The 24,341-nt window shown below is 49.3% G+C and overlaps 1 protein-coding gene and 1 long non-coding RNA gene across 3 annotated transcripts in view; one reads left to right on the top strand and one right to left on the bottom strand.

The window, feature by feature from the left end:
- DPYSL5 (dihydropyrimidinase like 5) overlaps window positions 1-24,341 on the bottom strand; it is a 103,605-nt gene that overhangs the window by 17,057 nt on the left and 62,207 nt on the right. For both annotated transcript variants that reach the window (XM_086700198.1, XM_086700197.1), the window contains 6 exons: window positions 12,189-12,347; window positions 9,147-9,326; window positions 8,198-8,266; window positions 5,913-5,957; window positions 4,035-4,110; window positions 2,935-3,091 (listed from right to left, as the gene is read on the bottom strand). In XM_086700198.1, the coding sequence (XP_086556324.1) occupies window positions 2,935-3,091; window positions 4,035-4,110; window positions 5,913-5,957; window positions 8,198-8,266; window positions 9,147-9,326; window positions 12,189-12,347 (686 nt within the window). The remainder of the gene's footprint in view (window positions 1-2,934; window positions 3,092-4,034; window positions 4,111-5,912; window positions 5,958-8,197; window positions 8,267-9,146; window positions 9,327-12,188; window positions 12,348-24,341) is intronic.
- LOC147582307 (uncharacterized) lies at window positions 1,227-8,542 on the top strand. The gene is made up of 3 exons (XR_015248954.1): window positions 1,227-1,369; window positions 3,528-3,615; window positions 8,143-8,542. It is a non-coding gene; the product is annotated as an uncharacterized LOC147582307 (long non-coding RNA).

Raw genomic sequence — 24,341 nt, 5'->3', positions numbered from 1 at the left:
TCAATTATCACCAACAAGGTGTCCTAAAAACGAAACGACAGTACCACAAATTCCTATACACAACAAAAATGTTCAAACGCTGCTCCAAATTCCATAAAATTACACACTTGTACAATATGCACCGATCTTCAAAAGGGATTCAAACTCTTCTCAGGACAGTTAGCATGAAACTGCAATTCGACTTAAGTGAATAAATGTATTTAAGTTACCTTAAAAATAGGCTAGATATAAAACCTTAAATGATTCCATTAACAGCACTATTTGCCCCTGCCTATTTGAATGTGTTGGGGCCACTGTCATCTGGGTAGGTTGGGGCAGTTGCCACCTATTTGTTCTTCCAGCAAATATGCCTGTGGCAAGCAGAGGTACTTCAAAAGATTTTTTTGACCTTGGCACTGAGCCCAAATTACTACAGTGGGCTCCTGGTTCTTGTCTGTTTTGGTTGTGTTGATAAAGATGGAAAAGAGGCTGGCTGGCATTTCCCTGTGAAAAGCATTTTTAAAAATTATTTCCTTATTTATTTTTAACATATATATTTAAAGTTTACTTATTTATCTTAGAGAACAAGCCAGGGAGGGGCAGAGAGAGGATCCTAAGCAGGCTCCCGCAGGTCAGCTCAGAGCCTGAGCGGGGGTGGGGTTCGAACTCAGAAACTATGAGATCATGACATGAGCTAAAATCAAGAGTCAGACGCTTAACCAGCTGAGCCACCCAGGTGCCCTCTGCAGTGAAAAGCATTTTTAAGTCAGAGCTGATCTGGCATTTCTCCTCTCTCGTACTCCCTAATTTAAAAAAAAAAAAAAAATTTTTTTTAACGTTTTATTTATTTTTGAGACAGGGAAAGACAGAGAATGAACAGGGGAGGGTCAGAGAGAGGGAGACACAGAATCTGAAACAGGTTCCAGGCTCTGAGCTGTCAGCACAGAGCCCGACGTGGGGCTCGAACTCACGGACCGAGAGATCATGACCTGAGCCGAAGTCGGCCGCTTAACCGACTGAGCCACCCAGGCGCCCCATCGTACACCCTAATTTAGCTAAATGTGTAAGGGGTGCTGCTGCTCAGGATCACAGCAATATTGTGGGACAGAAAGCAGGTGCTGCACTGGGCCACGCATATACTGGCCCTCTGGGGCCACCTGCGCCCCGAGACCTTACTGACTGCACCCTATACTCCTCTTTCAGGTGTTAACACAGCAGGATGCTGAGTGGGAATTTGCCAATTGTCGGCGACCAGGAGGGAACATTAAGGACCTGGATGAAATAAGTGCCCCTTTTTCTCAAGACAGCCATCTTCAGTCGGGGCTGGCTACTTCCCTCAATCATCCTCACCATCACCCTCGAAGAGAAGAGGGCTGTCACCTCCCCCCAGGTATATAAAAGCCTACGACAGGGAGGGAGACTGAGGTATCACAGGATGGAGAGTCCTGTAGTCTTTTCCTCTTCCTTCTTTTCGTGTTCGAGTGCGGTTTCCCTACCCTCTCTCCTAGCAGTCTCCTCCATAGTCAAGGAGGGGACATTGCAACAGGTTCACCCACGGAAAACAGAGGTGATGGCTGTGGGCTTCTTGTTTGGGAGGGGGCCGGTGGACCCGCCCTGAGCCTCTAGGTGAGGAGAGCCAGTGGGATGGGGACAGACTGCCCTCCCACCGTCGAGAGTGGCAAAGCTGTGTGAGCTTTCCCTCGGCCCCAGACACTGTAGAAGGTGGTCAGGCTGGAGCTGCCTTCCAGGGTCCTTGTTCACAGGGACACCACTAGTTCTAGAAGCAAGGAAGGTGTAGGTGGAAGAGGTTGGACTGGAATCCATCTTCCATATCAGGGGATTGTATGAGGGCTGCACAAGAGAGCCCACAAGGGCATGTGTCCTACATAAGGAGGGCCCCAAAGGCCAGTCACGTTGAGTCTGAGAAGCAGGAGTATAGACTGGTGCTTGGGTATGGAGAAGAATCCCCCTACTCAGGGACTGGGCACGGGGAAGGGAGGAGACTGACATTTAAACTAGACTAGACTTGGGGCGCCTGGGTGGCTTAGCCGGTTAAGTGTCTGACTTCAGCTCAGGTCATGATCCTATGGTTTGTGAGTTCCAGCCCCGTATCGGGCTCTCTGCTGTCAGTGTGGAGCCGGCCTTGGATCCTCTGTCCCTCTCTCTCTATCTGCCCTTCCCCAGCTCTCTCTTTCTCTCAAAAATAAATACACATTTTAAGAAAAAAAATAAACTAGACTTTAATAACCAAGAAGGAGAGAAAACAATGGATTCTATGCAAAATGTCACTAAAGGAAAGAAAGAAGCTGCAAGCAGTTTGGGACAAAACAAAATCTTTTCATCTTTGTGTCCCACTGAATTCAGACTATTCGTTAAAACTTTTCCTTTAGATTTGGATCATATGGGAGAAAATCGTGTTAGAACAAGAGGAGCTGGAGAAAAGGAGATCTGGAGGGGAAGAATGAGGGGGAAAGAGGAAGAGAGGGCAGAAGGAAAGGAAAAAGGGGAAAGAAAGGGGAAACCACATGCGAAACAACGAGGAGGGGGAGGTAAGGAAAAAAGAGACAGAAAGGCCCACATATATTCTAGAATAAGTCAGCAGCCACATCCTACAGCCCTGAAGTGGTCCTCAGTGTAAAAGCAATGTCCTTGGAAATTCTGAACAACCACCATTCACCGTCTCATATATGCTCTTGACTCTTAACACTGCAGAAGCTCTCGCTCCAAATCAAGTGGTCGGAGAAGCCGACAGGTAATTGGGATGGCAATTAGCTGATGGGCTCTGGAGAAGGTAACAAAAACAGAGTCATCCTACGGGCACAATGGAACCAGACCTAGGTCAGATTTGGGGCCTCTGCGACATCACCTCGAAGACGTGTACGTTCCCAGGACGGCATATATTATGAGTTAAGGATGTGCTACGGGGCCCACAGAGGTTCTGCCAAAATGCCTTACTTGGCCAGCAGGCTCATGAGGTAGGTGGAGGTGTTCGTGTCCAGTCTCAGCGGAGGCACCGTGACGTAGGCGGCCGCGTGGGACCAGTCCTGGTGGTAGTAGTGTAAGCCTGTCAGAGTGGCATGGGCGGTGGTGGTCTCGGCCAGCACAACCTTCCCTAGAAGAAGAAACGTCAAACCGTGACTGGGAAGCCAGTGGCCTGAGAGATCACTGGTCTGAGCTTCTCATTTCATAGGCAGAGGAGCTGAAGTCAGAGAGAGGAAGGGACTCGCCTGAGCTTACACGGGGGTTTGAGGGCACAGCTGGGTTCAAGGCCGGAGAGCTCCATATTGCCATGCTGGCTCCAGGCAAGGAGAACAGAAGGGCAAGGGTGCCGAAGAGGGGCAGCACCGCCATTTGGGGGGACCACGGGTGCTTCAGGGCACTGATGGGAGGAAGGAGGGCCAGCGGTGCGGGTGAGACTCCCAAGGGCTCCCACTGGGGGAGAGGCGGAAGGCAGGATCTCGCGGGCAGTTCTACCAGAAGGCTGAAAGCCCTTGCTCTGATTTATCTCCCCAGGTCTGTGACCATGACTTTGTTTCTCCCGTTTCCAGGACCTCACTGGCACCCTGAGCCGGGCCAAGACTATAAGTATAAAAACCTTCAGGTGCCGCCCAGTGCTCAGCAGCAGCCGACACACAGGTATCGGGGCTCGCACACAGGGTGTGGGGTGGCTGGAAGGGAAGCTGGGTCCATACACTGTTACTCCTCCGGGGACTTCCCAGGCATCCCCTTGAAATGTCCGCTGGAACCGGTCCAGGATTTTATGTTAGTTGCCAAGGCAACGACCAGTAAAACCCAAGAGGCCAAAAAGATACCAATTAAGGAGCTGACTGAAAACGTGGAAAACTTTACCAGACCCGGGAGAGGTGACAGACACTTCCGCAGAGCTGTTATGCATGCAAATGCACAGAGGAAAACACTGCTTCTAGCGCACCGAACCCAGGCTAGCGCAGTGCTTCTGCGGGCGGCGGGAGAGAAAAAAAGAGTACTCCGGGGGACCCCGCAGGGCTGCAGCCCCACCACACGTGCGCACGGTCCACTCCAGCCCAAGGACTCGCCTTGCATCTTAGCAGCTGCGATAACGTCACCGGCCGAGATGCTGGACACGTTGACCAGGTATATTGGACAGTGAGTCTAAACAAGGAAACCGGCAGAAAGGAGAGCGCATCAGCCCCGTGAACCTAACAAGCACTAGCACAGCCCCAGCCAAACCAGTCCGGGCCCCGGCACCTCCCTCTGCACGTCTTAGCCCCACTCGCAGGGAGAGAGCGTCTTCTACCGGGAAGGCAGGCTGGCGGCCAGAGCACAGACTAGGGGAAGCACGGAGGAGGCAAGCACCAGGGCCCAAGGGGAATGTCAGGGCCGAGCCTCAAATATTCCACCAGCCGGAGTCAAGATGATTTATAACTTAACACCAGGGACTTTTTAAATTTCCTGCTCATGAACGTGACGACCTAGAGACAGTCATGGATCATACTTCGTATCTAAAATTACAACAAGGGCTGCCTTACCAGTAGACAGAATGTACCCTGAGAAGAAACAAAATGTAAGAGGTTTGGGGTTCAGGGTCTATGTCAGGCAGGACTGGTCTTACAAATGGACACCTGGGTTGTAATATCGATGAGCTTTTCCTCTGCCGAGCGATGCGACAATGGTCCCCGGCTTCACCTGCCTGGGCATATGTTTGTGCTAAAAAACAGGAAGCTGGCTTTTTGTTGTTGACATCTTTCCTTATCCTGGGGTCGGTCTCCGTCAGGAAATCATTGGTATCGTAACCACTGGTGTGCCAGTAAATCAATGTCCTCGACCGGCACCCAGACTTGTAAACTGCTCATGGGAAACTTTTCCCAAATGTTACTCTGATGTCTTCTCTGCTCATCAAAATGAGAGGACAGAGAGCTTAGGAACTGGCCTGACATTTGACGTGCTTGGTGCAACTTTACTAATTCTGAGATCCGCTGGACCTCCAACCTCTGCCTTGTCCCCAGCGTTCCTAACACCACGCCCTCATGCTTACTTACATCCTTCGGGATCGCCCATGTCTTTTCAGAGAAGAGGTTCTCGAGCGTTAGTGCCCGCTAAAACCATGGGTGGGCTTCTTAAAACAGACTGCTGGGCATCGTCCCCAGTTTCTGATTCAATGGGTATGGGCCCGAGAATCTGCAATTCTAAGTTTCTATTTCTAACAAACACGGGTGCTGCTGGTCCAGGCGCCACACTTTAGAAAACTGGTATTCTCGAGGTGACAGCACAGATTATCTGAGCAAATCGAACTCTTTAATGATGGTTTAGGAGAAACAACCTTGGTATATTTCTTGGTATATATCTACTGTTTATAAAGTGCCTTTCTTTCTCTGCCCCCCTTTGACCCTCACAATCCTCCTGTGAGAAGTGATATCATTCCAACGTTAGATAACAAAATAGTATATCAGAGTGGTTGAGTGATGCACATACGCTGAGAGCTTTGTGTTTGGTAAAGGTCTCACGTCTTGTTCGTTTCCCACACCGTGTCAGCACCCCCTCGCCCTAAGCGATACCAAGGAAAACTTCTAAGTGGTCTAGAGGCAGAGGGTTCGATCACGGTTCTCTAAGCAAGCCATCTACCGAATTCCTCTACAGGAAACAGAGTTCATTTGCAGTGAGGCTCTGTGGACACCCAACTCACCCTGCCTCCCATGGGAGCCATTTCCACTTGAGCAATGAAGCCAGACTCAGCAAGCTCACGGCGGTGGCGGGGAGGACAGACAGCTGGCAGCTAGGAGGACTTCTGCCAGGTCTGTGGGAATAACAACACCCAGGAAACGGTTTTGGGGTCCTGTGAGCCAGGCATGGTGGTGGCACCCAGGGCAGAATGGGACTCTACTGTGTAGACTGAAGATGCTGGTTTCTGATCCCAGAGTCAAGAATGGGTTTAGGGTGAGCCGGGGTCTACTTACCCTGTTTGCAATGGTGATAACTCGGTGAGTGGCTTCAGCCTCCAGCTGTAAGAAACAAAGGACAGGAAGAAAACAAGCTTCAGCCTCTCTCCCAAGCAAGCCCACCTCTGCTCAAGAGCCCACTTTGTAGAAAGTGCTGGAATATCCAACATTGGGCCGGAGGGGCCAAATGCACCCATAGGGGCTGGCTCGGGGGGTAAGCCCTGGGCAGGGGCACCAAGCTCCAACCACCTCTTCTCACCCTGAGAGAATCTGAGGATTTACTACACCAGGCATATCCTCGCTGGATGCTACTCAGGCCTTAAATAACAGGCAACGAGGGGCACCTGGGTGGCTCAGTCAGTTAAAGCATCCAACCCTTGGCTTCAGCTTAGGTCATGATCTCATGGTTCGTGGGATTGAGCCCTGCATGGGGCTCTGTGCTGTCTGCTTGGGATTCTCTGCCCCCCCCCCTTAAAAATAAATAAACTTTAAAAAATTTGGGGGGGGGGGCGCCTAGGTGACTCAATCAGTTAAGCATATGACTCTGGCTGAGGTCACGATCTCACGGTTCTCGAGTTTGAGCCCCACCTCAGGCTCTCTGCTGTCAGCCCGGAGCCCGCTTTGGATCCTGCTTTGGATCCTCTGCCGCTACCCGCCCCCCCCCCCCCCGCCTCCCCCGCCCCCCCGCCCTTCTTCTTTCTGCCCCTCCCCCACTCACAGGCACTCTGACACACACACACTCTCTCTGTCAAACCGAAACATTAAAACAAATTTTTAAAAATTCTTCCCTATCTGGGGCACCTGGGTGGCTCAGTCAGTTAAGTGTCTGACTCTTGATTTCAGCTCAGGTCATGATCTCATGGTTCATGAGTTCTAGCCCTGCATTAGGCTCTGCGCTGGCAGTGTGCAGCCTGCTCGAGATCCTCTCCCTCCCTCTCTCCCCGCCTCTCCTTAGCTCATGCTCTCTCTCTCTCCCTCTCTCTCAAAAAAAGAAAAAGGCAACAAAACAAAAGGAAACAGAAACCTAGAAACCCCTCCGTGTTTTCTGGGGTATTCTTTCCACAGCCACCTCAAGCGCAGTAGCAAGGAATGATACTCACTAATATCAAGCTGGAAATTAACCTAGATCCGAGTTTCTGAACTTCGGCACCATGAATATTTTGAGTCGGGTAACTCCTTGTGGCGGGGGGCTATCTGGGCACTGTAGGATCGATCGTCAAGCAGCATCCCTAACCTCTCTCCACTGGATGCCAGCAGTACCACACCCTCCCCCTGCCCCCCCCCCCCCCCCAGGTGGGACAACCAAAAATACCTCTGGACATTGTCAGATGTCTGCTGGAGGGCAAAATCTCTCCTGGCGTAGAGCCTTTAACCAGTAGATGATAACAGTGGTGACTCTCGCTATTAATACCCTACAGTCAGAGCTTGGCTTTTTCCCTCATACAACTGAACAAAGCCCAGTCCTGTGCCCACCCGCCCACTCCTGTCCTTACAGGTCCTCACAGGGCCTTGCATGTCTGATGGCAGTGCCATGACATCTGGTCTCTGGCTCCTCGTCCCTCAGGGCCTCCCATCGATCCCTCATGGACATCCAGCCACCACTCTGCATTGAACGCTTTGAAGAAATGGGAAATAGCTTTCTCTTCACAAACGGCAGGTGTCGGAATGGGGTCGCAGGATGAGAAGGCATGATTTGTCCAGTGAGGTCCCCCCAGAACAGACATCTTTAGCGGGGGGACCGCTGGGGATTTGTGTGGGCACCTTGCCAAACTGTGCCAGGATTAAACCAGAGGGCAGAGGAGAGCAAGGCTTTTCATGATCACCGTGGTGGTTAATATGGTAACAAGGGGGCAAGAGTATAGACACGTATGTGCTTCTGGTTTCTGGTGGGAAGGGTCCACAGTTTTCCTCAGATGCTCTCATTCCTACAACACTAAATCACTGGCTTATAATCTGGAATTTCTTCTTACACCCGAAAGCGTTTTCACTCTGTCTTTTCTTTCCCCATTCAATTTTTGGGGAACGCAGCCCCCGATGTGCTCACATGGTCTCCCTCAGATCCCTGAAATCAGAATCAAATTAGGTGGGTCTGGTTTCCTCCAAACAGTCTTTCCCAAGGAAGCTCAAGGCCAAGGCAGCCTCCGCAGGGTGATGGCTGTTCCCTGAAAAGCTTCCAGATGCGAATTTCACCCACGGAGAAAGCGATAATATGCAACTTATATTTACTGATGCCTCTTCTATCCTAAAGGTTCTGTGAATCCACAGGAAAGAAGCTGAGAAGAGGCATAGTCAGTTTTCCTCACCTCCTCTGGGCGGCTGATCTCGATTCCTTCTGGGCCCGTGATTCCCAAATCTAGCGCCTCCTTAGCACCCTGAATAACAGCAAAAGAAAGAAAATTGAGAGAACCATACAGATACGAGAAAATAACGAACCCCAGGGACACGAAACCATGCCGGACACCGTGCATTCCAATAGGCCTGCCGCTTTGCTCACTTCTGCAGTATCCGCCTTCCAAAGAGGGCAGAGTAAGTATGGGGTTCCCTGGCAGCCAGGCTCTCCTGCACCTTGCTTCCTAAGGACTGAACGTATTTTTTTTCCTCTTAAAATTCCAGTTCTGTAACTACCCAATAGGCTTGGGACATCAAAGACCACCATCAAAGACCACTTGATTGTGGACCATCAAGACCAAAGAAAATCAGAATTTCCCCACCGGAAATCTAGTCAAATCTCTAGTTTCCAGCAACACCTAGAATAACCCTTACCAAGCATCCTATTTAAGATCCAGGAGGTACAAAGGGATTCATCCACCAGTGAGCAGATTGCTATAATATCTCAGTTCCTCGGGGGTGGTGGGGGAGAGGTGATAGGAAAGCGGAGGAAAGAGGAGAGCTGACTGTCATTTATTCTGATGTCAAATCTCATTAAAAATATTTCTTAGAGGTGCTCCAAGTTCTTTTGCTATCATGGAATTTAAATATCATATCACCAGAACTAAGACATTATCATCTAAGACTTAGAAACCCTTTTGGACTATGAAGAGATTTTTTTTTTTTTTTACAGACAGACAGTAGACAAGTGGATTTTCTGACAAAGATTTGTCATCTGGGGTGTTAACATCTCACACTGCCTTTTATAACTCATTTTGTCTGGACGAAATTGTGGGATGGGCGATGGGTGGTCAGGAATCCCCCTGAGAACTGTCTCTATCGGTGCCCCAGCCCCCCCTTCCCCAATATTCTCTACGGCCTTGCCTCAGCCACGAGCTCCCCATTCTCAGCATGGACTCGGGGGATCGCTCCAATGTCCTTGCAAGCGTGCAACACTTGATAGAGCTCACTGTCCCGAAGCATATACAAGTCTTTGTAGGTCATGAACATCTGGAAGGAGTTGACACCCTTCTCCCTTACCAGCGTCTCCATTTCTGCTTTCACCTGGAGAGCAAAATGCAAAGGCAATGCCACGTGAGTACAGATGTTCAAGAGGCTGACGGGCCCAGGACGGAGGAGATGGGGGCCAGTGGGAGGAATGACCATACGGCCACCTGCAACCTTGCAGTATCTCATTTTCTTCCCACCCCCCGGGCCTCTGTGAGGTCAGGTGAGCAAATGGATGCAGAAGGACTTTGAAAATTGCCAAGCATGGGGCTCCTGGGTGGCTCAGTCGGTTAAGAGTCCGACTTCGGCTCGGGGCATGATCTCGCGGTTTGTGAGTTCGGGCCCCGCGTCGGGCTCTGTGCTGACAGCTCGGAGCCTGGCGCCTGCTTCGGATTCTGTGTCTCCCTCTCTGCCCCTTCCCTGCTCGTTCTTTCTCTCTTTCTCTCTCTCAAAAATAAACAAACATTAAAACAATTTTTTTTAAATAAAAAAAGAAAATTGTGAAGCATGACACAAACGTAGGAACCATATTGTGACCATCTAGGCATGTTTCTGCTGTCGTATAGGCTTGTCTTGTGTTTCTAACTCCAAGTCAGCCTTATTGGTGAATGCATTAACAGCGTTTACCCCCAAGGCCTGTGCTCCCCACTCCCATAATGGAAGTGGTGTTACAAAGAAGGCACAATAGGGGCGCCTGGGTGGCTCAGTCGGTTGAGCGTCCGACTTCGGCTCAGGTCATGATCTCACAGTCCGTGAGTTTGGCCCCGCGTCGGGCTCTGTGCTGACAGCTCAGAGCCTGGAGCCTGTTTCGGATTCTGTGTCTCCCTGTCTCTCTGACCCTCCCCCGTTCATGCTCTGTCTCTCCCTGTCTCAAAAATAAATAAACAGGGGCGCCTGGGTGGCGCAGTCGGTTAAGCGTCCGACTTCAGCCAGGTCACGATCTCGCGGTCCGTGAGTTCGAGCCCCGCGTCAGGCTCTGGGCTGATGGCTCAGAGCCTGGAGCCTGTTTCCGATCCTGTGTCTCCCTCTCTCTCTGCCCCTCCCCCGTTCATGCTCTGTCTCTCTCTGTCCCAAAAATAAATAAAAAAACGTTGAAAAAATAAATAAATAAATAAATAAACAAACATTAAAAAAAAAATTTTCAAAGAAGGCACAATAATGCTGAAACTCCTGAGACCCAGGGCGCCTGGCTGGCCCGCCTGGCTATATGAATATGGAGATTCATCCTAACGTTGTTTACATTGGGGAAAAATGGAAGCAACGTTGGTCTGACAGCAGGAAAACAAATTGAGGTTTATCTCCTTGATAGGACATGAAGCGGCCACCGCACCGATGGTCATGAAGACCATGCAGCCACACAGAAAATGCTCACACTTAAGTGAAGGAGTTACTATGTAAAAAGCACACATGGAAAAAAAAAAAAAAGACTGGAGGGAAATAAGCCAAGGTAACAAGAGTGGTTGTGTTGGGATAACCAGAATGATGAGCTTCTTTTCTCTTTTTAAAATCGATAGTTAGGAAAAGAATTATTTGATAATAACAAAAAAGAATATAAAATTCTAGATGCATGGAAGTCCCCACAACCTCTGGGGACTTAGGGAGGGCTGGCCTGGCCTCAGTGTTGCTGAGAATCTGAATGGACGCCCTATTCCAGGCCAGCTCTGGGGGGAGGGAATACAGAGGCTCGGGGTAAGGTCGTCCCCCCAGGAGGGTGTCGAGAATAAACAAAACCCCCTCCTCCGATAAGGGCCGGCTGCCATTCAGGGTGGGTCTGCACTTTTACCCAATGCCAGCAGGGAGGTCTTCATGGTATGAAGGTTGGAGGGCTCCAAGGCCTTTCATAAGGGCCATGTCTGACATAACAGGGGAGAGTGGGGGAGCCCCACGCTCAAAGCTAAAACCCAAGGGCAGAAGGACACAAGGCTTTTAATTACCATCTCAGAAGGGACGCAGGCCCTTTAGACCAGGCTCCCTAGCTGAAGAACTTTGTAAAACGTCAATGCTTGTTTTGTTGTTGTTGTTGTTTGTTTGTTTTTTGTTTGTTTGAAGTAAACTCCAGGCCCAGTGTGGGGCTAGAACTCACCACCCGGAGATTAAGAGCCGCATACTCGACTGACTGAGCCAGCCAGGCGCCCCAGTGCTTGCTTAGGATGCCCACGCAGGTCCTGGCACCTGTACCAGTACAGAATTGGTAGTAGAACGGGCATCCAGGCTGCTTCTCTGGGGTAATAAGTGGTAAAACTCCAGAAATGAAGCAAAATCTACATGTCTGTTTTTAGGAAGTGGGAACCTGGGTGGAGGGGACTAGACTCTGCCCCTGGGGCCTGGGGCAGCGGGGGGACGGGAAAGCCAGAAGCGAGGGGCACAGGGGCTGAAGTGAGAAAGGGCTCAGTGGGAGCCAGCCTCAGCCACAGGCCAGAAGCAGCCTCGGGGCTCTCAGAGCAGGAGCCGGGCCCCAAGAGGAAAAAAGTGGCCCAGTCCCATTTATCCAGGTGGCACGGAGCCAGGACAGGACTCTCTTGTTCTGTTCGGAGACCTCAGGTCCGTGCTGTCACTTCCGGCATGAAAACAATACGTCCCCTGGAGCCTGACTCTTGCCAAGCCCGCTACTCAGCAGAAGTGGCACCCGATGAAGAGTATCAAGACACGTTGAGAGCTTTGTGGTCTGAGCAAGGAGTCAGCCGGCGTTCCCCAGGCCTCTGGGTCTGCTGGGACACTGGCTCTTGAAATTAAGCAGAACAAGCCTTGTCACCCCCTTGTGGAATCATGTTGTCTTTTCTTTTGGCATCTGGGGAGTTAGGATGGTGGGGGGCGTCCCCTACCTGTGGGAGGGCACCCCACCCCAGCTGACTCCACCCAAATGGCCCCTCTCCCTAAAAAAAGCACTTATTCTTTCAGGATTCTACCCAGCACTGTTACCTTGGGTGCCCACCAGGTGATCCCCACATGCAGGGCGTAGTCACAGCAGACCTTGGGGTCGGCCAGACCCCGACACTTCTCATAGGCTTCCACGAGGGAGGTCTCCTTGTCAGGCAGGACGTGGCCGATGACCATGGTGGTGCCTCCGACTAGTGCCGCCTGTTGGGGACGGGAAAAGCAGTCTCGTCACATCCTTTCCCACATCCGAGTCACTGACGCAGGGAGACACCTGAGGTCCTTGGGTGGACATTCAGGACAACCACAGACCCTATTAAGCGAGAGGCTGTGAGGCCCCAGTGCAGCCACGCTTGGGAAATTTTGAGGAGCTAGACACACACTGGAGGCCGTGTGTCAACCTTCATCACCCCATTGGATCCAGTACACAAACCTGCCTCTTCCTCATCTTGGGTTGTGGCTCAGTGCTTTGGAAAAACCACTTAGTGTGTCACTGGAGCCTCAAAGCCAGCCTCTATTTCCCAAAAAGAAGAGTCCCTCCACCCCCAACAATTTTGACCAACTTGAATATATACATGACATAACCAAATGTTTAGTGCAATATAATATGTCTATTTATAATGTTTAGTGATACACACAGATTTTTTAAATTTCTAAATTTTTTTTTGAGAGAGAGGGAGAGACAGCATGAGCAAGGGAAGGGCAGAGAGAGAGGGAGACACAGAATCCGAAGAGGGCTCCAGGCTCTGAGCTGTCAGCACAGAGCCCGACGCGGGGCTCGAACTCACGAGCTGTGAGATCGTGACCTGAGCCGAAGTTGGATGTGTAACCGACTGAGCCACCCAGGCGCCCTATTACACATACATATTTAAATCCTAATGAATAAAATGTTAGTTTGGATACATTGTTTTGTCTTATTCTCTCATATTCCATGAAACAATTTTATTCAAAGTTTTCATATGCATTTTCAACATCGAGGCCTTTGTGTTCAGGTTCTCCAAGCACGTTAAGTTCATTTCCATTTATCTTGTTTGAGATGGAGCAGTTTTTAGGTCCCTGTATCATTGATCAATGAAAAATTATCCTATTCACAATCTCCACATGACATCACTTAACAAGAAATCTTTAAAAAGCCTCTCTTGTAATTCCAGGAATAATGGCTAAATCTGTATTAAAGCTCCACCTCCCCCGCCCACACATACACCTTTTTTTTAAGCCAATTTTGTCAGGTGACCTGCACAAGCCTCCAGAACTAGCATTGACCAAAGGTTGTTCCACGTTAATGTGTTGTTCCCCAACAAAACTTCATCAAAATAGAATAATTAAGAGAGAGCTCCACTACTCGGAGTGCTCCGATAGAAGGTGATTCTCTTTTTCCATGAGTAAGTCTGGACAAAACCTGTCTTTCTTTTTGGGTCCTTACAAGAACTTAGATGAACCCAAGCTTGAGTCCCCGCTCGCCACCTCCCAGCTGGATAACTTCAGCCACATTACTTAACCTCTCTGAGATGCTTTACCTATAATAGCTACTATAAATAGCTACTTAACCTCTCTAAGCTTTACCTAAATTAGCTTCCTTCCTGGATCGTTGGGAAAGTCAACTGAGCCGTTCTCTAATAAAATGGACTGAGTGAAGTCTGTCCTAATGTGTGTGTTTAATCATCCAGATTTGGACTGTTTATATCTGTTTATCTCTGACAATGAAATTGTCTTAATGATTCCTTCTTCTCTAGTCAGTCAAATCCTTGATCACAAATCAGATCAGAAATATTGCTGGGGAATGGGGTACTGAAAAAAAAAAAAAAAAAGTTCAGCGGCCAAACAATTAAAACTCTCGCAACACCGATTCTCCTTGTTGTCCCTGGCTGGGAGACCACTTCCCCTGTTGCCGTGAGTTCAGGGGTCCAACTTCTTGCATGGCTTAAAGCAACCAACAGAGGGCGGTAGGTCTGTGGCAGAGATGGGTAACCAGAATGGCGGGGGGCGGGGGCGGGGGGGGGGGGGGGAAATGAGAGAAGGGGAAGAGCCGCTGATTGTAGCTTTATTAGCTGGCTTCTATTTGTGATCCCGATCGTGTCAGGCTGATTCATCTTCATAGCAGGTGGTTGTACTCTATTCTGCCCCGAAATGCATTTTTTGCCTTTATATGCAGACATGGGGGTGGGGGTGGGGTTATCTATTGGGATTTTATACACTAAATTGTTTTATTTTTCTGTGCTTCTAGATTCTTTTTTTTTTTTTTTAACGTTTATTCACTTTTTTTTTTTTTTTTTTTTTTTTTGAGAGACAGAGCATGAGTGGGAGAGGGGCAGAGAGCGAGGGAGCCACAGAATCCGAAGCAGGCTCCGGGCTCTGAGCGGCCAGCACAGAGCCCAGCACAGAGCCCTACGCTGGGCTGGAACTCAGGAACCGTGAGATCATGATCTCAGCGGAAGTTGGATGCTTAACCGACTGAGCCACGCAGGTGCCCCTCGATGGCTTTCTTCTGCACTCCCCTCAGTATGTCTGTAGCCTTGGGTAGAAAAAAGGAGACCTGGAAACAGCACGGTATAGGATGATAAGAGAAGCAAGACTTCTTAAGATCTGTGGGTCTCAGAGCGAGAGTAGAAAAGGAGGTCCATGTGCTGAATCTCTAAATAGTTAAAAGTCACAGATCAAGCTAACTGTTAACACAGAATACCTCCTATCCTCCTACTCTGACAAATACGTGACCAAGAAGACCAGGCCTGAATTTGGAGTTCTTGGGGTCCTTGCAGCTCTGAGCTACACCGTAGGGGATATTGGCCTTCAGCCTTTGCACTGCCCCCAGCCCACACCCCTGCTTTGGGTTCATCCTGCAGCCCTCAGGCCTCTCATCTGCTCACTCCCTGCAAAATGCTGCCCGTGGACCTAGGCGAACAGGCACTGGTGGTCTGGCCCCCAAGGAGGGCAGATTCAAGCATACATAGGTCCTAGAAGTGCTCAGGGTCATCTGTTAGGGGATTCCAGGGACCCAGAGTGTGGTCTGGAAGAGGACAGGGGGCTCTGGGCAGACATGGCTCCTCTTGCCTGAGTCTAAGGACAGTCACTGAAGAGTTCAGGTAGGTGTCACTGGGCAGTGGTCCTGACTTTCCCACTTTCTGGCTGTAATCCAGTGCCAGCTGTATACCCACTCGGACCTCCCCTCCCAGAGGAGATCAGGTGGCCATGGATGTGAGAGCCTTTATAAGCTGGGAAGGAGCACGTAAATATCTGCAATAATTATTTGTACTATTAACCTCAGGCCTCAAAACAAGAGTTTAACAGGATCAGCAAATACTCCCCCAGCTGCGGGTTCAGGAGCCCAGACCAGATGCTGGATGTACAAGGGTGTATGAGCACTTGTTTCCTCTCAGGCAAGAGACACACAGAGCTGGCTTTTAAAATATGTACAGTTCCAACCCACGGGACGAATGCCGACAAGCTCTGTCTTCCTGGGAATGTGATCTCACAGATGTGACAGACCTTTTTACTGTCATCCCACATAAAACATCCTTGTAGAAATCAACAGAGAGCATGACCCAATCCTGTTTTGGAGGATTTCAAAAGGATTATGTTTATGAATATGTGACCGTGTGACTACTGAATGTTCCTGTTTTTCTGCAAAAAATGGTGTGGGTTAAGCAAGCTGTGGACAATGTTTAATGGAAGTCAACAGAAATGATGTTCATGGAGGCTAAGTCATAACATGGAAAAAGGGTGATACTGTAATGAGCAAAAGAGACAGAATTCAATATGTGTACCCAAGATGCTTAGAAGGATGTTTAAACACACGGGCACCCACACAAGGAAAAACATGGAAGGAAATATACCAAAACATTAACAAGGACTGTTTTCAGTGATGAGAGTCTGAGTTATTTTTTTCTAGTTTTCTGAAATTTACTTAATAGAATCAATTACTTTATTTATAATATCTATTTTAAACATAAATTTGGAAGAAGCTAAAAATTACTTAAAGTTTAGTTAACCACGCTTGTGTGTTTAAAATATTTTCTTTTAAAGTTATGTAACATTTCAACCATACGGTAAAAGTATAGAAAATAACACACAGACATGAACCCACTAGTCAAACATAACAGATGTTAACATTTTGCTGTTGTTTAAAACACATTTAAAAAAAAATGAAATACAGGGGCGCCTGGGTGGCTCAGTTGGTTAAGCAACCGACTTCGGCTCAGGTCAGGATCTCGCGGTCCATGAGTTTGAGCCCCGCGTCAGGCTCGGTGCTGACACCTCAGAGCCTGGAGCCTGCTTTGGATTCTGTGTCTCCCTCTCTCTCTGCTCCTCCCCTGTTCATGCTCTGTCTCTCTGTCTCTCAAAAATAAATAAATGTTAAAAAAATTTTTTTAATGAATAAATGTTAAAAAAAATGAAAAAAAAAAAATAAAACCAATACAACCAAAACCCTCCATCCTGTTCCCTATCCCTCTCCCCTGAGGTTGATCATCCCATCTCTGTTTTCATGCTTTTACTATGTTTGTTTCGTGAATTTTAAAAATTTACACCAAGTACTATCCGTACCTTTTTGCAACTTGCTTTTTAAAAATTCAACATCTTTAAGATTTGTTTCTTCCATTCTAATTAATTAATTGTATGAATACTCCTCCATGTACATATTCAGTTCTAATTCATGGGTATTTACCACTACACATGGCGCTTGAGGATTCTTGCACACACATGAACGGTCCCCACTTTCAGGGTATACGTCGCCCGGAAGTGGAGTGGTAGCTTCGTGCACATGCGCACCCCAATTATACCACGCGGGGCCACGGACGGGCTAACTCACCAGGGCCTCCTGGAGCCTAGTGGCTGACGAAGTCTGCCCGTTTACCAACGCAAGCCCTTAATTTTTTACATACACTGCTGCCCAGCCAAGCATCCCCATTGAGAATGTGGCATTTGTTTTAATCGTGAATGTGGGACTACACATCTCTCACTATTAAGTTAACACGGACACTGGGACTATTTGTTTAACCAACAGACACAGCATCATGATGCACATTTGGCAGAGATGAAACATAATTTTAGTGTTTCAAAGGGTTACCATGATTTGTCTCTGACATATTTGATATTCTGCTGGATAAGTCTGGATTTGTCTGATGCCCAGTAATGTCACCTCCATTTGTTTCCTAATAAAACCCAACATGCTTAATGGGGATCCATTTTCTGACCGACTTTCCAGGCATACACTTGGCAAGAACTTGTACTGAAACTAAACCTAAACCGGATATAAATGTCATCTTTATGCTTCGGCAGTCATCGGACGGACCCCTGTGGGGCACGCAGGGTCTCTGTATTGACCAGGGCCATGCTCAGCAAGTTGGAAAGAAACTTCAGAAAAATAGGACTTATTTGCTGCCGTCACAGTATTGGAGAGAAGAGTGTACTGGCCCTCCTTGCCTTTGTCAGGACAGAGCTCTCTGGAGAATCACTCACTTATCATCTTCTGCATTGCGGCAGCTCGAATCACGTTTTGCTGGTTTCCCAGTAGCAATGGTTTTTTTAATCTTCCAATTTCACCCTCCTGCCCCTGCCCTGCAACCCTTCTGTCAAAGAAGCAGCTTGTTCCAAGGCTGAACCAGTAAGTCAAGGCACAAACTTTGTGCTCCACTGTTGAGAAGGCACTTGAGCCAGAGATAATTCGTGGGGTTTTTCACTGGGGAAGAGGGAGAGGGGCTTCCTGGAGTGTATTTTCATATAGCACATAGAAAAGGGGTGTGTTTGGGGGGGGAGGTGATTGGAATCGGAAAAGCAGGCAGGATCTGCCGCTACCTAGACCTATCGATCAAGGGCAACTTAATCTTTAAAGGGGGGACGCTACGGCACTGAGAACCAAATAACAAGTATTTGGATGTGTTTTGTAGGCTAATGAGCGTCAAGCAAACATTTCTACATTTCCTAATGCAGCTGGGAAAGCCATCGTCGGTTCAGCTAGATCTGCTTCTCTTGGAATCACTGAACCAGTTCTTTTTCTTTGCACATGAAAATTCTCTTCTTTTATTCACAATCTCCCAAAGTACAAGAGAAATAAAATCACCAGCTCGGTGGTTCCTCTCTTGCTCGGAGTAACTTCCTGCACCATCAGGGATCTGTTGGTTGCTTACTGGCCCTTTGGAAAGCCTTCCCCCCGCCCCCTAATATTTACCTCTGAGAGAGAGAGAGAGAGAGAGAGAGAGAGAGAGCATGAGCAGGGGAGGGGCAGAGAGAGAGGGAGACACAGAATCTGAAGCAGGCTCCAGGCTCCGAGCTGTCAGCACAGAGCTCAATGCGGGTTTCGAACTCACGAACCGTGAGATCATGACCTGAGCCGAAGTCAGACACCCAACCAACCGACTGAGCCACCCAGGCGCCCCTGGAAAGCCAGTTCTTAAATACCACTCAAGTCCTGGAACTTGAGAAGCTTTCTAAAAGGAGGACCTGAGCACTTCATCAAGTGAGATGATACATCTATGGTACTTAGAACCATGCCTGGCGCTCAGTAAATATCTTTCTCATCCTGAAACACAAGCCCACCAGCCAGGGCCAGCTTTGTGGGCTGTGCAGCCCACAGTGCCCTGCATTTAGAAGGGCTCTGTGCTTGGATTGTTTAATGTTTGGCTGTCGTCATCTTAAGTTTCTTAATAATCTTTTAAGAAGGAGTCCCACCTCTTTATTCATGACACTTGCCTGATGTAGGGTGATGAGACTCTTAACAGGCTTACACTTAGCTTTACTGCCCACTCAAGCCAGCTCTCTGACAATTCCCTTCCAGGCCGCTTGAGTGCTGACCTCTGCTCTGACCACTGCCCCATCCATTCTCCTTCGGAGTCACCCCAACCTCTTTCTATCAAATGCCTCTTTTCTGTGAAAAAACAAAACAAAACAAAAACAAAATCAACCCTAGCTTTTCTGCAGAGCATCCATTTGATGTGTGATCAGTTCCCTGGGGCTACCCTTTCTGTCCCTCCCGCTACATACAGCTCTCAAGTCTTTTCTCCACCCATGATTTACAGCCTGTTGAGCAGCTTGCAGCTGACTGGTTTTCTCCAAACTGTGCGTTTGCAATTAATTGCACTCCCAAACTTCCTTTTACTTTCCATGCCTACCTTCTGGGTCCATGGCCTCTCCCACACCATCTGGGGCCTGGTCCCACCTCTGATTTTGCAATGCTCTTACCCTAAACATTACCATATCTAAAACTCGCACTTCATTCTTTGATTTTTCTGCAGAGAAAACAGGCAACCTTCAGTTCACAACGCATTTCGAGAAAAGGACATTTTCCCACATTTAATCTGCCTGTCACGTAAAGGCATATTAATGTCATATTTAGAGGCAAAACCGTATAGTGACAAGAATCAGCCTTTAAGGCAGGCAGATCCAGGTTTAAATCCTAGTTGTAAGACACTTACACTTAGTTGTAAGACCTTGGACAAGCTGTTTAATCTCTGAGCTCCATTTCCTCATTTTTTAAATGTTTATATTTGAGAGAGACAGAGGGAGAGAAAAAGACAAGAGCATGAGTGGGGGAGGGGCAGAGACAGAGAGAGAGAGAGAGAGAGAGAGAGAGAGAGACAGACAGACAGACAGAGAATCAGAAGCAGGCTCCAGGCTCCAGGCTGTCAGCACACAGCCTGATGCGGGGCTCAAACCCACCAACCATAAGATCATGACCTGAGCCGAAGTTGGATGCTTAACCGACTGAGCCACCCCGGTGCCCCTCCATTTCCTTATTTGTAAAATGAGGATAATAATATATACCCATGGGGTCACAATAGTTAAATGAGATAATGCATGTAAAGTACCTAGTGCAGTGCCTGCACATAGTCGGAGCCCAATAAATGGTAGCGATTATCACCAGTAAGCATAACTTGTAGGTAGCACTAATGTGCACACCGTGTGCCCTCTATCATGTGTATCAGATGGTCCAGAAAGGCGAGAAATGTAAGCACCTGAGGCACTTAGAGTGTGGCTGGCAAACAGGACAAGAAAAAGCTTCATTTGTAATAGAAATGACTGCAAAGTACTGTAAGAGTACAGGGCAAAGATAGCATTCCTCCTGATGACACCATCAAGTGCAAATAGGCGGGCCGAGAGCCGGAAGGCGGGCGTGATGGAGGATAGGCAGCACACCTGTCTGGTTTGGGCCAAGGCAGGTCTGATTAGGACCAAACACGTGAGGACCTTGCCGAACCTGGATTCTGTCCGGTCAGCAAAGTTCAGCAGCTCGTGTGCTGTGCCGCTGGGGGTCCTGAGGGAGCTTGGGAGGGGGCGGTTAGGAGCACATTTACAGACAGGACGCTGGCTACACCCCCAGCCCTGGACGCGTCTGTGGTCACAGCAGGCTTCTGGGCAGGGGAAGAACATGACGTATGGCTTCGGAACATGACTCTGGCTGTGGGGTGCCGGCTGCATTGTCATGGCCCTGAATTTGGGGGTGGGGACGGAAGAGACAGGTGGAAGCTGTTTCTCAGAAGACAAAGAAGAAGAAAAGGGAGTTTTCGTTTGCCTTAAGATAGAGCTGAGTGTCAACCCAGTGGAGGCGAACGTCACTAACAGTAACCGACGCCCCCTGAGCGTGTGCTCTGTGCCCCGTGAATTCTCACAACGACCCTGCGAAAGAGGTGCGTTATTGTGCCCATTACTCCGATGAGGAAACCTGAGGGCTGATCTTCATATCTATTAGGCTGGGAGGCGCCCCTCTTTCCATCCATTCGAGAGGGGCGGGTAACAGAGAAAGGAGGAGATGATCAGAAGGGGTCCCAGACCCCTTAGCAAAACGGGAAGTGGAATCAAATTCCCGGAGGCAAGGGGTGGGAAAATTAGGTGTGGCACTGAGCCAATGCTCCTTTGGGAGTCACACGCAGAAGCAACTAGGGAGGGCTGGAACCAACATGCTGCTCTGAGGGACCGGTGAGGCCGGCAGCGGGTGCAGGGGAAGCAGCCTGGGAGAACGGAGGGAGCGGGGAGCCCAGGGAACAGGGCTGGCTCGAGGCAGAGGTCCAGCGCAGCATCAGGAGGGAGGCATCTCGGGGCTGGCCCAGAGTTTGGTTGGGGCTTAGAGTGACATTTGCATTTTTGCGTTCGTTAGCGGTGCGTGGAGGCGGGATCTCAACAGGTAGACTCGGGACGCACACGCTACCACCCACGAGCAGCACTGCTGAGGAGTGAGCGAAGGGTCTGGGATGCGGTGTGAGATCCCCATCTCCCCTCCTCCCGCCAGCCTCAGCAATAAAGAACAGGCCTGACAGCCTGCTGCAGGGAGCAGCTGGGTCGCACGCAGGTCAGGAGGCTGGCAAGAGCCCTCCTCCTCCTCCCCTTCTGTCTCAAATTCCTGAGTACAAAGGGGCGCTGACTCTCTTGGGGGCTGCAGCCGCCCGGTGGCCTGGAAGGGCTACCCCGCAGGAAAGACAGTTCCTGAGCTCTGGGATTCCCACCCCTGGAGGCGCCCAAGGCAGTGGAGAGTCACCCCTACTATAGGGACTTTGGATGAAACTTGACCCAGGGAGGATCTCCTGGACAGCTGCCCCCCCAGCCCAAGGACCTGGTCCTTTTCTCCCCCAGGGCATGGGCTGCTCCAGGAGCGGGTCACACAGCAAAGTACTTCCCTCATCTAATCTTCACAACCACCACGGGCAACAGACGTTTTCCTCACCTCAGCGTTTGAGAGGTGGGCCAGAACTGGGGTCTAGGTATCTTCCCTCCAAATCCCATACTCTTCTGTAATGCTCAGAACAGATCTGACGCCTGTGAAACAGTTACGAAGCACAGAATCTCACAGCCTGGGGTGATCTCACCCCTGCATCAGGGTCTCCCAGAGGGAAGACTTAAAATAGACAACCGATAAGGAAGTATATACATCAGCCCTAACATCTTGTCGTTTCTGGAAGCAGGGATACATGCATACCAACTGGTGGGAGAATGTAAAAGCATGCATGAGACGATGCCCGTTTTCATGGTTAAGACATTTCCTTTAAACCATGGAACGAACTGTGTTAATTCCCAGACACGGCAGATGAGCATGTTGCGGGGACACAGAAGCAGCTTGCTCAGTAGAAAGTGACATCATTCTCACCGAAGCCAGCAGACCACTGTGGCAGTTAACGGCGCCTGAACTCACACTCAGGAAAGAAATTAACGTTTACTGATGGCCTACTGTGTGCAGTGTTCTTAATATTTATTATCTTTTTTTTAAACGTTTATTTGAGAGAGAGAGAGAGGGAGAGAGAGAGAGAGAGAGGGAGAGAGAGGGAGAACGCATGCAGGGAGTAGGGTGTGGGCGGAGAATCCCAAACAGGCTCTGCACTGTCAGCGCAGAGCCCGATGTGCAGCTCAGACTCACGAAGAGTGCGATCATGCCCTGAGCCGAAACCGAGAGTCGGATGCTTAACCTACTGAGCCACCCAGGTGCCCCTTAACATTGATTTTATTTGCTCCTCAAAACGAGTCTCTAATTGAAAGCAAGGACTCAGACAGATATATGTGTGCACAGCATTATTCATGACAGCCAGAAGCTGGAACCAACCCAAGTGTCCAATGGTGGACAGACTGATAAATAAAGTGTGGTATATATGAATGTTATCCAGCCTTAAAAAGGAAGGAAATTCTGACGCGTGCTACAACACAGTTGAAGCTTGAGGGCATTACGCTAAGAGAGATAAGCCCATCACAAATGAACAAAGACTGTATGAACCTACATATATGAGGGACCCAGGGTGGTCAAACTCATGGTTGACAGAAAGTAGAATGGTAGTTGCCAGAGGCTGGGGGTGGGGAGAGGAGAGTGGGGGAGTTATATTTACGATGGGTACAGAGTTCAGCCAGGGAGGGTGAAAAAATTATGGAGACAGATAAAACAGGTAGGGGCACCTGGGTGGCTCAGCTGGTTAAGCATGCGACTTCAGCTCAGGTCATGATCTCACAGTTCGTGAGTTCAAGCCCCGTGTCGGGCTCTGTGCTGACAGCTCAGACCTTGGACCCTGCTTCAGATTCTAGGTCTCCTTCTCTCTCTGCCCCTCCCCTGCTCACACTCTGTCTGTGTCTCTCTCTCAAATATAAACACTAAAAAATTTCTTTTAATTAAAAAGAAAACAGGCTCAGAGGAAGTCACACGGCCAGACTGAATGAGGGTCCATCTGATTCTAGAGCCCCCAAGTTTCTTTTACATTATGCTGCCCCTTCTAGAGCTCAGGATAGCCCTGACCTGACTGAGGGGCTCCCTGGCTCCAAGACTCCTTGGTGAGAAGCTGGAGAAAAGCCCAAGTGAAATTGGACCTAACTGCAGTTTAGAAACAGAGGGGTAGGTGGGGCTTGGGCTTGAATTACAGGGCTCAATCTGAGAATTGTGCCAACATCCAAAATTATGAAATGAGGAGCTCCAGGCTTCTCTCTGATCCAGAATGATTATCTTCACTGCCGAGCATCCAATTTAAATTCATTGTGTTTAATACAAAGCCACAGTACAGAGCAGGCTGTCTCCCGACATGCAGTTACCATGGAGACTGGAGATGATCCTCAAGCGGAGTTATGTGGCGGAGAGAATGTGCTGCCAGCTTCTAAGAAGCCAAGGGGCCTGGGGAAACCATTCTAAAATAGAGCCGCACAGAGAGGCCCTTTGTCAACCGCCTCCTTAGCAGAGCCCCTTCTAATCCCAAAGCGGGAAAGTTTACAGGCATCAGGGCACGACCATCTTTATTGTTTTTTTTTTTTTTTTAAAGAGAATTTTTTTTTTTTTTTCCAGCGTTTATTTATTTTTGGGACAGAGAGAGACAGAGCATGAACGGGGGAGGGGCAGAGAGAGAGGGAGACACAGAATCGGAAACAGGCTCCAGGCTCTGAGCCGTCAGCCCAGAGCCCGACGCGGGGCTCGAACTCACGGGCCGCGAGATCGTGACCTGGCTGAAGTCGGACGCTTAACCGACTGCGCCACCCAGGCGCCCCACGACCATCTTTATTGTACGTCCAGGCTGCCCATGGATGCCAGAGAGGAGGGATTTATCAACAATCCAGAAATAAGCCGCATGTCACCCACCTTGCTCTCCCTTCCTCGTCTACTCTGATGTGGGTGAGTTCTCATTTTGGTTCCAAAGCTAATCGATAACAATACCATCAAACTGCCGAGGGAGGCTGCCTTGGGGCTTCCCATGTATTCCCTTGGGGATACATGGCGTCCAGGAATGGGGCTGGAGTCAAGGTTGGGAGGCA

This window comes from Puma concolor, chromosome A3 (assembly GCF_028749965.1).
Source record: "Puma concolor isolate L17-30 chromosome A3, mPumCon1.1.hap2, whole genome shotgun sequence".
NCBI lineage: Eukaryota > Metazoa > Chordata > Mammalia > Carnivora > Felidae > Puma > Puma concolor.
This window is presented reverse-complemented; position numbering and strand designations above follow the sequence as displayed.